Source organism: Falco cherrug, chromosome Z (assembly GCF_023634085.1).
Source record: "Falco cherrug isolate bFalChe1 chromosome Z, bFalChe1.pri, whole genome shotgun sequence".
Lineage (NCBI taxonomy): Eukaryota > Metazoa > Chordata > Aves > Falconiformes > Falconidae > Falco > Falco cherrug.
This window is the reverse complement of record NC_073720.1, coordinates 22,208,458-22,223,364: the sequence shown is the minus strand read 5'-3', so window position 1 is coordinate 22,223,364 and position 14,907 is coordinate 22,208,458. Positions and strand designations below refer to the sequence as shown.

At 39.7% G+C, this 14,907-nt stretch overlaps 1 protein-coding gene across 2 annotated transcripts in view; it reads right to left on the bottom strand.

Moving 5' to 3' along the window:
• Positions 1–3,011: 3,011 nt before the first annotated feature.
• Positions 3,012–14,907, bottom strand: part of ZSWIM6 (zinc finger SWIM-type containing 6) — a 112,361-nt gene continuing 100,465 nt past the window's right edge. For both annotated transcript variants that reach the window (XM_055699123.1, XM_055699122.1), the window contains 4 exons: positions 13,121–13,278; positions 12,426–12,589; positions 7,903–7,984; positions 3,012–5,614 (listed from right to left, as the gene is read on the bottom strand). In XM_055699123.1, coding sequence (XP_055555098.1) covers positions 4,752–5,614; positions 7,903–7,984; positions 12,426–12,589; positions 13,121–13,278 — 1,267 coding nt within the window. In that variant the 3' untranslated portion in view covers positions 3,012–4,751. The remainder of the gene's footprint in view (positions 5,615–7,902; positions 7,985–12,425; positions 12,590–13,120; positions 13,279–14,907) is intronic.

The window sequence follows — 14,907 nt, the reverse complement described above, 5'->3', positions numbered from 1 at the left end:
AGTAAAGCTATCCCTGACACTTTGTTGTCACTCTGATTAGGAATCTTGCAAAGCTTTTAACCTCATACTCAGTGCAGTTTGTAACATGGTGTAATATCCCTAAATCTCTACTACACATTGCATTGTCACAAGGCAAGGTTTGGACATAACACTTTTCCGGTTTGTGCTCCTTGCTTCCACACTCATCCTTGCAAAACATATACTTTCAAGAGTACAAATACTTAAAAAGGTGGAGAATGTTTGTGAACACCTTATCTCTAGCTAGAGCCGCAGAGCAGAATATCTGAGGGTATTGTACTTCCCAATTCTGTAAAGGTATCAGCTACATTACAGTTTTTCTGAACTATATTCTGCATTAAAAATGGATGATTTACCAGGACTTTTGTTTTTAATGCAGAAAGAGAAGGCTGGGTACTTTTTCAGCAGAAAAATGGTATTTTAATTAAACTGAAGGCATCTCACTGAAATAAATTTACTTCTAGTACAACTTCATTCTATGGAACTATAGATGTAAATTGGAACAACTCAGAAAGCAAAATTTCACCTCTATGTAAGCAGGAGCCCAGTTCTGATGCATTTATGTTACTTATACCCATATACATGAAAAACTTCATTGGTACTAGGCAAACAATGAAAATCGTAGCTCAAACTGATTTGATGGAACACTAAAGTATTATTGAAAAGTGACTTTCACAGAGACTTTTGAAAACTTGCAGGACAAAACTTTGTATGGATATACAAAGAAAGTGATAGAACATGGGTTTTCTATAAAAGAGAAATTTACTAATACAAAGCACTCAGAGTATCTTCCCATCCTTAAAAACTGGTCATCCAAAGCACTGACTGGTTGCACCTATTAACAGCTGTACTGTCTTCAAACAGCCTTATCTGTTCTGCTGGACAAGACAATGAAATACAGTCCCAGTTTTCTCATTGCAGCTCTAGCCTCAGAAATTTCCTGCAATTTCGCTTAAACAATCTAATACATTTCTTGTCATGTACATGGAGGGTTAGTTCCACTGCCACAGCATTAAAACCAAAGGATTTGGAGAATAAGATATGAAGTACTCCAAAGGAAGTGGTCTTGGGATTTCAGTAACACCTTAAAGTCCAAGTCTCCTGTAAGTGCCTGTCTTTCTCTTTTTCATGTTGAAAAGTTGTGCAGTTTTCTCTAATGGGAAAACTGGATGTGAAACACTAAAAAACCCTAAATTAAGGTAATGTAATTTGGGTAAGGAAAATCTCTCTGGCCAAATCAACAAAGGAAATATGAAAACAAGCAGATAAAAGTTTCTTCAGCTGCAAGACAGACTAATAATACAGAAACAGCACATCTTTCATGATTTCACTCAAAACAATGAAGTTTGAGTTCAGTGGTAGCCTATGATACAAAAGAATCATGCTCGGCTCCCTTCACTACTGAATAGCAATTCTGGATTTAAAAAAACCAAAGGAGTGTTGAAAAGCACTGAAACACTTGGAGACAATGATAGCAGTGGTATTCAGTTGCATCTCACAGATAGATGGTTCTGAAGAGAAGAAATTTGAGACATTGTATTTTGACTAGGCTTCCTTATACTTCAGAATTAATTGCAATATGTAGTTTTCAGAATTATAGAAATATGTGATCAGTTTTCACCAAAAAAAGCCCTCAGACTTTTTTATGGAGTCGCATTCCTGGGCTCTTCCTACCTCCACAGAACAAGAGCAGTACATATCTAGACATAGAGAAACTGGCCAGACCTCTGCTGGTCTCTCAACATGGTGTGAGCACGCTGTGCAGCACCACTGTGGACACAGAAGATATTTTACTCAGTCATGAAAACAAGCCAAATAAATGTCCATCAGTTCTGAAAGAAGAATAAGCCACTGTGCTCATCAAAATCAGGTGTCAGCTATCAGGACTGCATGTAGTTCTAAAGCCTGGTCTTCAAATAGGCTTCAGTTTTGCAATCTGCATAATCCACAATATCCTTAGTACTGAAGAATTTGCAAGAAACAAAAAAACCCCAACCCCCCAAAACCACACACCCCCTATTGCAGAATGGAGTTTCCTTCTTGTTCCTTACTGTTTGTAGCTGAAAATTAATCTAGGACAAAGTAACAAAGCAAAAACGTAATGTCAATTCAGTACTTGGAAGGGACAGGAGTTGCAGAAGCTACAGGTTAGAATGATTAGGTCAGGACAACTCGGCTGTTAAAGGCTTGGCAAAGGCTCTCATTTTACATGAGAAGTTGTACAAAGATTCAGACCTTTCCTGCATAAATCTTCCGGTGACACAAGCCTCACTGTCAGAATTGTTACACTGGCATCGTTGACAGTTGCTTGCTGGGGGGGGGGAATAATAAAAAAATGGAAAGTGAAGGTGTTCAGATCACACAGTCAAATATGACATCATGTAACATTCCCGAGATGATAAAGATGTCGGTAAAGCAGAAACCTCCTCTTCAATTTTTAACAATGCCATATCCCATTCTTCATTAAGGTCTGGAAAACTTGCAGAGCTTCTATCTACAGAGCAAGGGCTCCAAAAAAGCAGAAATGTTGGCTGTCAGCCAAGAACTCCATGCTGGGTAGAGTAAGCAGCATGGCTCAAAACACAGAAAAAGCCGATTCAAGAACAGCAAGAACTGTCCCCGTATATATTTGCAGCGCATCTCAGCTCTCATGGCCACTCAAATAATCCTCTGAGTGGCAACATCCCTCCCAACACTCTACCATCCTACCATGGCAACACGTCAGGGCTTATTGTTCATTGTACAGACCATGCATTCCAATCACAGGCAGCACTTGCTTCCTCCTCTGATGCACCAGGTCATCTTCCACCGGCAACTCTGATCATTGCCATTCCACAGCAGATGTTTGAGGAACAAAACATTTCTTTCCTGGGCTTGGTGGTCATACTGCTTTACCACCATAATGTACCAAAGCTGCAGGCTGGGCATCTAAGATCTATGAACTATCTATACACAATTCAATTCCAGTAGCAGACACCATAAAGGAGGCAGAATCAACTTTCAAAAAACTAATTTTAATCAAAACAAAAAAAATTGTTGATCATTAACAAGTTTATAAAACAGTGATTTAGTTACATAAATAAATTGATATCAGTGTATCAAATCTTAATTACTTTCAACTTCATGAGCATGTTTACATGGGTGATGAAGTACAACCTTTTTACCTATAATAATAAATAAAATGGAGAGCATGAAATAGTTTTTCTAAACAAAAATACCTAACAAACATACCTCTAGCATGTTCTCTAATGAAGGGAACAAGAGACACTGGACAACTTTTGCACCAAAACATAAAAACTGCTTTAAAAAGCACAAGGATACAGAACCATCAGCTAAAGTAAAGACACTATACTGTAACCAAAGTTGGTATTTAATAATATAATGAACAGTTTGGTAGTTAGATCTCCAGTTTGGTTATTTTAAAGCATTAAGACAAGGCAAGATAGAAGGCTGCTTTTGTTTGAGTAATTCTAGAGAAAATAAAATATATTAAAAAAACAAACTGAAAAGTAGAACAGTCATACCTACACAACTTTCTGTCCTGCACAAAGTCAAAATACCTATGCAGAATATATATATATAATATATATATGTTATTTGTGCACAAAGGTTAGCTTATCATTAGCTCACTGCAAAGGCGTAACGTATCATGTCAATCATTTTGGAAAACATTTTGCGTTTTGTGTCAAAAAGGATATTTCTTTAAGTCTTCTAGGCTAGGAGGCACAAACCCCGATTCTGGCATACTGTATTCTTAATGCTAAGGCTTGCTGCTCTGGCTGTGTATTTTTTGTTGTCCCTCTTTACTATAGTGCCTGTTACAAGCATGTGTGTATGTGTGTATACATATATATGTATACACAGGTTGTATAAATATATATATATATATATAAAATTTCCCCCAATAGGTATCAGTCCAACCATGCAATCCAAAAGGTGGCTCTGCATAGATGCCCAGCATATAGTTCACCACCTGAGCCAACCCTGAAGCAAGGCGCACTTTAGTCCTTCTGATAGGTTTTCTTTTTTGTTTAAAACCAAGCTACTGCAGCTTCAAGTATTTTGCATTACATAGATTTTTTTTTTATAAATTAGTTAATGTTATATTTTTCAATATTCAGACATATACTATAATATATATACAGTACAATAAATGCTCTCATTCTTTTTTTAATTTTTTTGATAAATCCCTGAGAATGTATGTTGACAGTTGCTAAGTTTCCACATGCACAAGCATTGTGTGCCATGCTTCTGGATGAACAGCACTGCAAAGCCACGTGGTCAGCCTTTAACTATTAGTATTTCATTTGTTGGTTTGTTTAAATATGCTGAAATGTAAGGATGAGTTACAAAGGAGTAAAGCTGAATCCATTCGAGGTACTTATCACAGGATGGAGGTGTTTTGTTTGGTTTTTTAAAGCCATTGCAATATGTTTGTTTTTGAGGCTGTGAACGTATACAGAAAGAACAGGAGAGCAATGTGGGCTTTTGCCACTTGACAACATATACTCAGTGTAAACCAAACCTTTTTTAACCTCTCTCATACAAAACAGAAAAAAGGAAAAAAAATAAACACACAAACTTTCACAACATGACAGTTTAGTTTGCAAACTCAATATAACTATACACATATAATACCGGTGTGGCTCTTTCTTTAAGTTAAAAAGGGTACAAAGGCAGGCTCAAGTAAAAAGATCCCCTTCTGCCCCTAACCCCCCATTCACACATTTTTGTCAACCAAACCGCTCACGAACCAGCATCATCAGTTTCTTTTTACCTTTGTAGATTTGTTTTAGGTTGTCAATAAACTGTGTAAACTGGATGTGACCATCATGAGCCATTAAGAAGGTCTCTCGGGCCTTGCTGAGGAACTCTATAAACTCACTATAGTGTCGCGGGCTGATGTGAGTTAGACGTGAATGAGTTGTATTAATGTATGCTCCGATCGTGGCATCCAAGAGTTGCCGTAAAGGGGCTTTGTCCAGTGACATGAGCTTACCAGAGTTCCTCCTTCCATGAAGTCCCACCATGCCAGGAGTGGTCAAAGTACATCTACGCAAAATGTCTGACAGTACTGTTGCACATTTGACACTTTTGACCACCAGAGGTATTATAGCTGCTAGCTCATTTTTCCCAAGGGAGTGGCTGAGCGCACATGCCCACAGAACGTCATTAATGGCAGGGTGTGTGTCCTGATTGTAACTCAGGTTGAGATGTGTCATGGCCAAAGTGGCCAGCTTGTAGGCCCGCATGGGGTAACCACGGTGCTCCATGTATCGTGCTATAGTAAAAAGCTGCGAATAGCTCATGCCAGTTGTAGCAGCATCTAGAACAATTTGGTAAGCGGTCTCAAAAGCTATGTGATCCTTTTCACATAAGGTAAGTGCAGAGAGAGCACAGTTTTGAGGATCCTTCATGGCACACTGTAGAGCAAGCGTCCTAGCACTGCCGGCCAACTTCTCCTGCTGATGGCAGTCCAGATGCAGACGGACGATGGTGCTGTTGGACATCACTGTTGTAGCAACAATACTAGTGGCTTCTGTTGGAGTGAAAAGTGTAAACCAGTTTTGCATGATACTATCCAGTGCATAAACACCTGGGGAGAGAAAGAAATGATTAGCTACAGCTGAAAACCTAGAAGATACAGATGTTCAGCAAGAGACTATGTTTGCAGCCAAGTACATGAAGTTGCCAGTATATCCAAGGGGATGCACTTCGCAAGAAGGGCTAAACCAGACAGCATGACTGGAAAACTACATTAAAACAAAGGTTACTGTGCAAACGCTGTAGCAATCACTGAAATGCAAAGAGTAACAAAAAAAAAGCCTGCAAGATAAGCTTTAATCTCCTGGTGTGACAACTGAGCTGTTTTACTTGTTATTTCAGACAATTCGGATAACAAGTTCTGGCTCGTTTGATTTCATCACATCACTCAAAAACAACCCTCACACTGAATACCCTTAGAAGGCAATTTTAACTTCTTTTCTCACTCTGCATCTCAAAGCACAGTACACGCACAAAAGAACATTAAAGTATGCTAAATGGCTTTCCTAATAGAACACCATGGCACAACTAAGGAGACCTTAAAAAGTAAAATCTTGCCTCACACCTCCGTCCATCTTCTATCAAATTCATACATGTCCCAACATCAAGACGCTCATTAGGCAAATACTCTGAGCAATATGTGGATATTATCTGAAATAGGTATTTTCCTTATTATCACTTTATTCCTGACACAAGTACATGTGTGTGTTTGGCAGAGGGAGGAAGGGGGAACCAGTGACAAATAGGTTCCATAAATTGAACCTTATCACCAGCTAGAGTGCCTTATTAATGCTAAAGGCAGTTTACACACATCTGTGAGCCCACCTAAACCACACCCAGAGGTCCTAATTTTCTCTTTAGGGCTCTGATGCTTCCCGCGGACCCCTTCACTCATGTGCAACAATTCAGCATAGCCAACAAGTAACAGATCTTCATTTAAACAGGTTCCTTGCTTTACCAACATGACCACATCTCAAGAGTACTTTACATGACATCGTAGGTTCTTCATGGGATACTTCTATTAGAATATGTAAACTAATTTAAAGCAGTATTAAACCCAGCATTTTACTTGCCAATATGCAACTGCACAAAATAATACCCAGGCACTAATATCTGTTAGATAGCCTCAGCCATAATTATCTAGCAAAGATATAAAAGCAAAAAGACAAGGGCACTGCATTAAAATTTGCAGACACAAACCACTTTCTGGCTGAGGGCAAACAAAGACAAGCTGTATTTTCCCATGCTACTGACAACATTAATTTCCTAGTTAAGCACAAAGCAAAGAATGAACTAATCTAGAGAATAAGCAGCAGCAATCCTCTTAAGTTCTGAAACTCAAGAAGCATCTACACAATACAATCAAACTCAGATGTATGAAGAAGGAATCAATACAGTAGGGAAACATGCTTTCCAGAAATAGCTTTGGTGACAATTAAAACTGCTCCCTTGTCATAAGTACTTATGTTGTCCCCACTACTACAGCTGCTGATGTTTTTTTAATAGCTACACAGTTTTTAATGTACTCATCTTCACTCTCAGATTCTGTATTCCCATCTTGTAGATGGTAACTGGAATGCCTCAAAGAAGCTAACGGATGCCTCAAAGACACACAGGAAATCTATGGTGAAGCCCAGAAATGAGCTGAACATCCTGCTCAGTAAACCATTCTCTCTCTGCTGTCTTCTAAGTGTAAAAGGCTGGTTCTGCCGCCCACCATATTTTCACCTTTTGTGGTTAACGATGGGTGCATTGGCATTTGGTTTGCTTTACAGCGCAAACAGAAGGCCTGTACATCTTAGACACATTACAAAGATGCACCACACTCTAAACTTGGATTTACCCAGGGGCTTAAAAAACCCACCCCTAACAATGAGAACTCGTTCATGAAATCTTGTCTGCCACACAGTAGGAGACATCCTCAGCACTTCATTCACCTGTTTTCTGGTTTCTCTTCCCACAGCTGACCAGGTAGCACTCCCACCTGCCTTTCAGAGCAAGCAAAGTTATAGCATAGTGCTACAGCCCGTAACCATGAGCCTTTTCTCTACTGCAGCCTCAAACCCAAAGCCATCACGGAGGGAACAAGGGGAAATCTGGGTTATTTCCCATAGGTTATGCAGACTCACACTTTGTGGGAGAAAGAAGTCACACTGCATTACTCAACTGTCATCTTATTTGGTCTGTGCCTAAAGAAACCCACTCATCATTGCCATAGCATCTTGTCACCACAGAAATTTTATAGATGAACAGAAAGTGGGACACTTGCAGAACCTGTGTGTTGAAAACAAGATCAAGCTCTCTAAGACTAGCTGACAAGAGAAGCATCTCAGAACATACCTACTTCTGTTGCACATGTTACCAACCACCTCACCATTTCCCGACGTCGCCAATTCAGTGTTGACAGTGTCATTCGCATCACCTATTAAAACAACAAAATACAAGTTAATTGTATTGCAAACCAAAGCAGTACACCAACAATTAGGGATTTTAAGTTACTCAAATACACTAAGGTTCAAAACAGCAGTATCTTGCCCTCTCCACTCTGTTACCTCTTCTGTAGCTGATATGTCAAAAAATTTGAAAAATATGGCTCAGCCATCTTGGCGTAGCATGCAGAGAGTAGCTACAACTGCAGATCCTTCAAGGCTAGAGGAGAGAGACCTTTTTATCTGTGGGGAATTAAAAACCCACCCCACATAAAAGGCCCCTCCAATCAACAACAACAACAACCACCCCCCCAATGTATTACCATGTATTCAAACTAAATCATATCATGTCTCCTCCCTCTATGCACAGCAGTCTTTAGAGTGGAAACTATCAACTCTTGTTGAGCAAATTAACCCCTTTGATTTTTCCCTAGTCTGCATTTCTTTTCATTGACTTCAGCAATATAGACAGGAGTTAGTGTTCTGTGATTTGACCGGCTGCTTATTTGGCAAAGATATAGATATAGTCCCAGGTATATCCAGGTTATTTATTATTATTTATTTTATTATTGTTATATATTAATTAGGAAGTCCAGAGTGATGATTTCTCTCTTTGAACAAGGACTCCCTGCAAAGAAGTTCCATCATAAACCCATTAAAATTCTAGAAAAAAAGACTTTTAAGCCTTGATTGTAGTGCCTGTATTTTACACCACTTGTGGTTATTGCCTATGTAGTGTCTCAAAACATGAGCAAATAATGTTTATTCAATAAAACAAACACTGCATGGAAATAGCATGTAAAGCTTGCTTTAGCTACGTGGACAGGCTCCACAGATATCCAGATGAAGAAAGCAAGTGGTCTTTCCCTTACAGTATCAGTGGTCATACTTTGGTATTACCATTTGTAGCCATAAAGAGCATAACCAGTCAATCAGAGCTCTCAGCGATGATCTTTACATATTAAACTCAACAAATGCACTCACAAAACAGATTGGAGTCAGCCGCATTCATAAGAGGGTTCTCAACCCATATCCCCTCCCAACGCTAAGGTGACTTCAAAATGGCACGTAGCCCCCTGTCATATTTGTTACTCCTGCCACCTCCTTTAATCCTACACTATAGGTAGGATAATTAAGGTGGAGAGATTGCTGAGGAGCACAAATGCACAGATGATCTTTGAGAAGTCTGGTTATAAGCGACTATAAGTGGTTCCAAACTGTCCTCCTTACCGCCTTGAGACCCTGGTGACTGGCTGTACATCCCAAAGTTACAGGATAAGACCAGCTTTGTTGGCCTCAGACATTGCAGTATCATTTTAACTAACAGTAATCTAAGTACAAGGTTGGAGAACACCATTTTTGAAAGAAAGCAAACTGATCTGTAAGGACCAACCCAACACATTTTAAAATACGAGAACATGCCTAAGGTAAATCATGGAACCAGCCTTGGCTCTAAGTCCTTCTGGAAGAACAACAGACAGCCCCAAGTCAAAATGCTTTGGAGTGCAGTTATCGGTCCCATTCTGTCCACCAAAGGGAAGGAGTATAGATGAATTCCCGTACTGATGCACACACAAGTTGAAGGCCAACACATTTCCAATATCCATGATGAATTTTCAGCTTCCCCCAAGTAGAGTGAATCCAAGAGATTACAGGGTTACGGACTGAATTCTGCTACTGGTGAAGGAGGGAAGTAGGTTAAAAAACACCAAACCCCCCAAAAACCCTGGTATGAATGATGATTTCTCTGAAAGTCTTCTGTGATGACTTCCCTCACTGTGGTTGTCTGTAAAAGGATCAGCAGTCACAAAAGCCTTCAGCACATGTAGTGGGAATATTGATAGTTCCAGTTTAGACAGTCCTGACTCAAGAGCAAAAAATCAAGACCCCACCTAGCTTCTTGCATGGAAAAGTTTCTGGACAAGCTACGCTGGAATTAGGTTCCTTTCATTTGATTAAACTGGCAAGCTTAGAGAAGCAGGAGAGGGGTCATTTATACATAATAGAAACCCCAAGGATTTCAAACACAGCATGTATTGTTGTCCTGACCAAGATGGAGCTAAAGTTAATTTATGCTGTAGCGCATGTAGCCAAGCACCTATTCCATTTCTACTCAATACATTCTTGTGCTACCTTCTTCCTAAAATGGAGCCCCACATCTGTCCAAGATCTATCTTATCTGTGCTATCAATTGAAGAAAGCTTCTCAACAAGTCAGAAAGTCTGAAAATGACAAAGAGGACCCTGGGAATTACGTAGCTTATCTGAAAGCCAAGCTCTCTTCCACATGGAATAACCTTCACTTTGTCTTGACGTACCTCCATAGCAATTTCTTGTAGAGGAACAGAAGATCTCACCACCCGTAAGAGATACAAGAAATGGCCAGCCAAGCATGAACTGTTGCACCAGTATGAAACCTCTTCTTCACGCATATTGGAAGGAGGTTTAGTAATAAATTTATTTATTCATTCACAGGTCTGGGGGGAAAAGGATACCACTTGCCAAATACACACTGAGTGATCACCTGCACTAATTTGCTTATCAGTTCTGCCAGCAATACCCATCTGCGTGTGTCTGCAATAATACTTACTTGCACTAATGTAGTGTACAACAGGCAAAGAGGAACAGGAGGTCCTCCTGTACCTGCAGATCTTACAGCGCTTGTGCCAGTTAAGTTCTGAAGGAAATACCCCTGAGATGCTACGTGTCCATTTGGCCATGCCAATGACTCTTTCCACAGCCAGTTTAAAAGCCTTCCTTCTGCTGAGTCACATAACACAAGCTGCCATCGGATTTAGGGAGAAAGAACCCAGGACTCCATACACTACTCCCAAATCTAGAATCTCTGTAAGAGGCTTTTCTGCCACAGAGACCCCAGTGACAGAGTTGTGAAATTGTTTGTATCACCTCATCAGCCCAGCCGGGCGAACCTGTCACTGCTGTAGCTGAGGCAGAACAGCATACCCGCAAGGACACTGCTGTTCAGTTTACTACAGGAGGGGAGAATTTCCTAGGGCACACAGATGTCGTAAGTAGTCAGATACTAGACAGTGAATACAGACAACCCAACTGCCATTAAGTTGACAGGGCGGGGAAGGGGGAAGCACCTGTAGGTCACTACAGTGCTGACACTAAGGTATTTGCAGGCAAAGCTTACTGCAGAAATCTACACAGTGACTTACTACCAGAACACTGCTATGCATCTTCCTTCTGGAAAGCAAGCTACCTTTAAGATTCTTAAAACACCTTTGTAAGCTTGGGACAAAACAGTGGACAAGTTCTACACCAGTTTGTTCCAATTCCTGGGACTAAGAAGAAGGTATGGGATTGTGACATTTCTTTCACCAGATCTCAGTGAAAACATTCTGATGACACCATCAACCACAAAGGGGTAGCCACGAATACAGTGACATCCGAAGTGTGCTGCTACCACCAAATGATACTTGGTGAATGCCTGAGGTGGCACAGAGGTCAATCATAAGGATCTTTCTCAAGTAAACAAACATTTGAGGCAGAAACATACAAAGATGTGAAAAAAAAGATTTCCACAGCAACCCTGGGAATATAAAAGGCTAACAAAGCACACAGATCTCAGCTTTCTGATTAATGACTTTAGCTTCTAAACGTCTAGAACAGGCAAATAGTACCTTTCTTTGGCATGAGAAGCAACTGGGATAATATCCTTTCCCCAGAAGTCTTTGGAGCTTTGTTTACTGAAGCAAAGTAATAAATGGTTTTCTGATCTTTGCATGGTTTTTTTGAAGAACTCCCTGAAGAGGGATGGAGAAATTTATTTTTGTTGAAATGAACTGTGTAAACTCCAAGCCTCATCAGCATCAGGCAATATTACTCCAGAAACCTAAAACCTACCTGGCTGTCTCCTTTTAGACTGCAGTCTCTCCTAAGAGCCTGAAAACCGATCTAAGGTTCTTGTATACCTCAAGCTGATTTTGATACACCTGACCATTCCACACCTTGCAGAGTACAGGATTTTGATGAAGGAAGTGAGAGAGCTGCTGTCAGCACAGTCTGCCTTAGAAGCATGTCATTATGGGCTTTCTGTAGCAAATCAACAAGTACCTACTAAATCTCATTTAGGGAAAAGGAAAGGAAGCAATGGTAAGAAACCACTCAAGGCCATGCAGAAAATAAAGTGCATTTCTATATTTAGAAGTAGTAATTTTAGAAGCAGAGTAATTTTGCTTTCTAGCCAGCCCTACATATACTCGTGAACCCATTGCACTGGTCCTCTCTCACCCCTGAACAGAAGACCCTGGGTCTGTGTTTACCAGTCCATTGAGCTTTGTATCAGAAAACAGAATCTGAGAACTCCAGACAGACCCCAGAGGGTATGGTCCTCAGTGCTTAAAAGCTGTACCCACCACTGGGTCAAATTCCTTTCTTCTATTGTAGTAATAATGAACGAGGGAAATACCTGAAGGCCCAACTCCAGAGACACTTTCAGAAGAGTGATGTCTGGCAAGCTGTCCATGAGTGTTGCTATTTTAAATGCATCCTGGGCAAGTTTGAAGATGTGTGATGAGGAGTGGATATTTTTCTGGATGGATTCTAACACTGTTTCCAACCTCCGAACATCACCTGCAAGGTGTAAAGAGAATCACCAAAACGGAACAAGCTCCCAAAACATCCGCAGATGCACTATAATCGAGCCTGCCGTTACTATGCAATAGTATGACGTTTCAGTTATACACACTTTGTTTTTAGAAATTCTCCGTAATTAAATCACATATGAATGAAAGGTAAAAGACAGCACAAACTCCTCTAGTGTCTGATGGTGTTAGTGCAGTACGTGGCCAAAAGTCATCCAAATTTGTGAATTTTAGAAGTGATTTGTCCACTCCTGGGTCTCACAGTCTATGTTGTGTGTCAGAAGAACAAAAAGCTGTCAACATCAGTCTCAAATCAAGCTCATCTGGCTACGATGTAGCTAGCTTAACTACTTTGCTAGAAAATTAAGTGAAAGGTTTAAGCCAGTTCAGTTTGTTGTACCTATTTCAAGCTCCTGTCAGAATGCAATTTGGATTCCTAAACACAAATTTTATCATCTGTTTACTCCATGCAATATTAAAAGCATACATTTAGTTGAGTACATAACTGACAATAATGTACCTTTGGCTGCTGTTAGCATCGTTGATGCCAGCTCACATTGCTGGGATTCAATGTGACTTAGGGTGAACCAGCGGGGATACCGGTTTGGAACAACTGATGCAATGTGATGTGGGCGGGACATGTCTCCTGAAGGAGCTGAAGATTCCAATACTAGCAACCTGAAATAAGGAAGAAATCCTCTTTCATTAAATTGTTATACATTAGGTTACTCATGAGCAAAACTAAAACTGCAAGAACACTTGAATGTGTTTATGAAATGTGCCTTTTTGATTATAAAAAAAAAAGGTTGGAAAACCACCTCTTCTTGGGGAATCTCAGAAGTCCATTTGCCAAACTTGCCTACACCAGTGGGCATCTGCAGGAACTAACAGGACAATTAAACCACCGATTAGTCAAGACAGCAGAGACTTTCTGCATCATGCACAGAGCTGAAGTTTTTCTCCCTGCCTTGTTTCAGTCTTTAAACACAGCCCTCAGGAAGGAAAGTGCAGTAGTTCTCCACTGTACTGAGAACATGTAAATATTTTTCAGTATTTGGAACATACTTTCTTCACTTACAAATGATGAAAGTAAAGGAGAGGGATATTCAGTAAGTCATTCAGATTTTCACCTTGCAATAAATTCAGACATGAATTTATGCCCAAAAGAGACATTTTGCATTTCAACTACGACTACTTTTTAAAGTCCTTAAACTTTCACCTACCAACATTTTATAACGTACCATAATCTGAAGTTAGGGTCTCAAAAAGCAGTGACAGTACCTTTAAAATTACTTTTCAAACTCTATTTTCTAATCCTGAAGCAAGTTTCTTTGAGTATGTGTCAATCTACAACAGCCTTATCCACCAAGTGGAATCATATTGAGAAAATTCAGATTAACATGTTTGTTGTTGACTACTAGAACACACGTGACAGCCCACAACAGAGACTCAGCTGATGGCCCTTAAAATACACTATATAAAGGCCAGTGCCAAAACTAGGTGTGGAAAAAACCCCAGGCATTTTTATTCAATACAATAAAGCATAATTTCAGGACATGAATGGTTAATAAGACATCAAATGATAGACAAGGCAATGTCCAGAAGAAAAGCCTTTCTGGTACTAAGGTTCTTGATCAGAGTTGACTGAGTTCTGTTTCTACCAGCTTTCATCTGCAAGTGATTTTCTAGCAGGGAGACATCTGGGAGGCCAAAGGAAACTGGATCTCTCTTGTCAATAAATTGCAACTATTGAAAATCCAATGCATTGTAGTTTTGTGTGATAGAATATTTCTTATGGAATAAGCTCATTTAAACATGTTACCATTTCTTGCACTTAAATACTTTAAGTTCTTCAGGTGACTGGACTGCGTGCCCTTTTTTCGCAGTAATATAGTCTTAAATTCCATCACTTGTCCGCAGGTTCCTCAAGCCTATGACAGTATCTTTAAGAATTCCCTCAGAAAGGTAATCTTGAACATACAGGAATGTATCTAGCAGGCACATACAAATACAACACACCATGAAAATAACTTTTAGCAGTTACATTAACATTTTCAGATGCATGTATATGCATGCTAATATGAATATAAAGACTTCGCTTTTGATTTGTATCAAAAGTCTAATCTCTTCCCTAGTACCGCTGAGACACTTCTCTATATTGCTTTACATACATAAACACATAAAACCTCTTCAGCTGATTTTTTCCAAGCAGAGAGAGTGGGGTGAAAGATGTATTATCAGACAGTTTCAAACAACAGTAAAAATCCCAACTACCTAACACAAAAAGGGATTATTAGGTTATGAGCA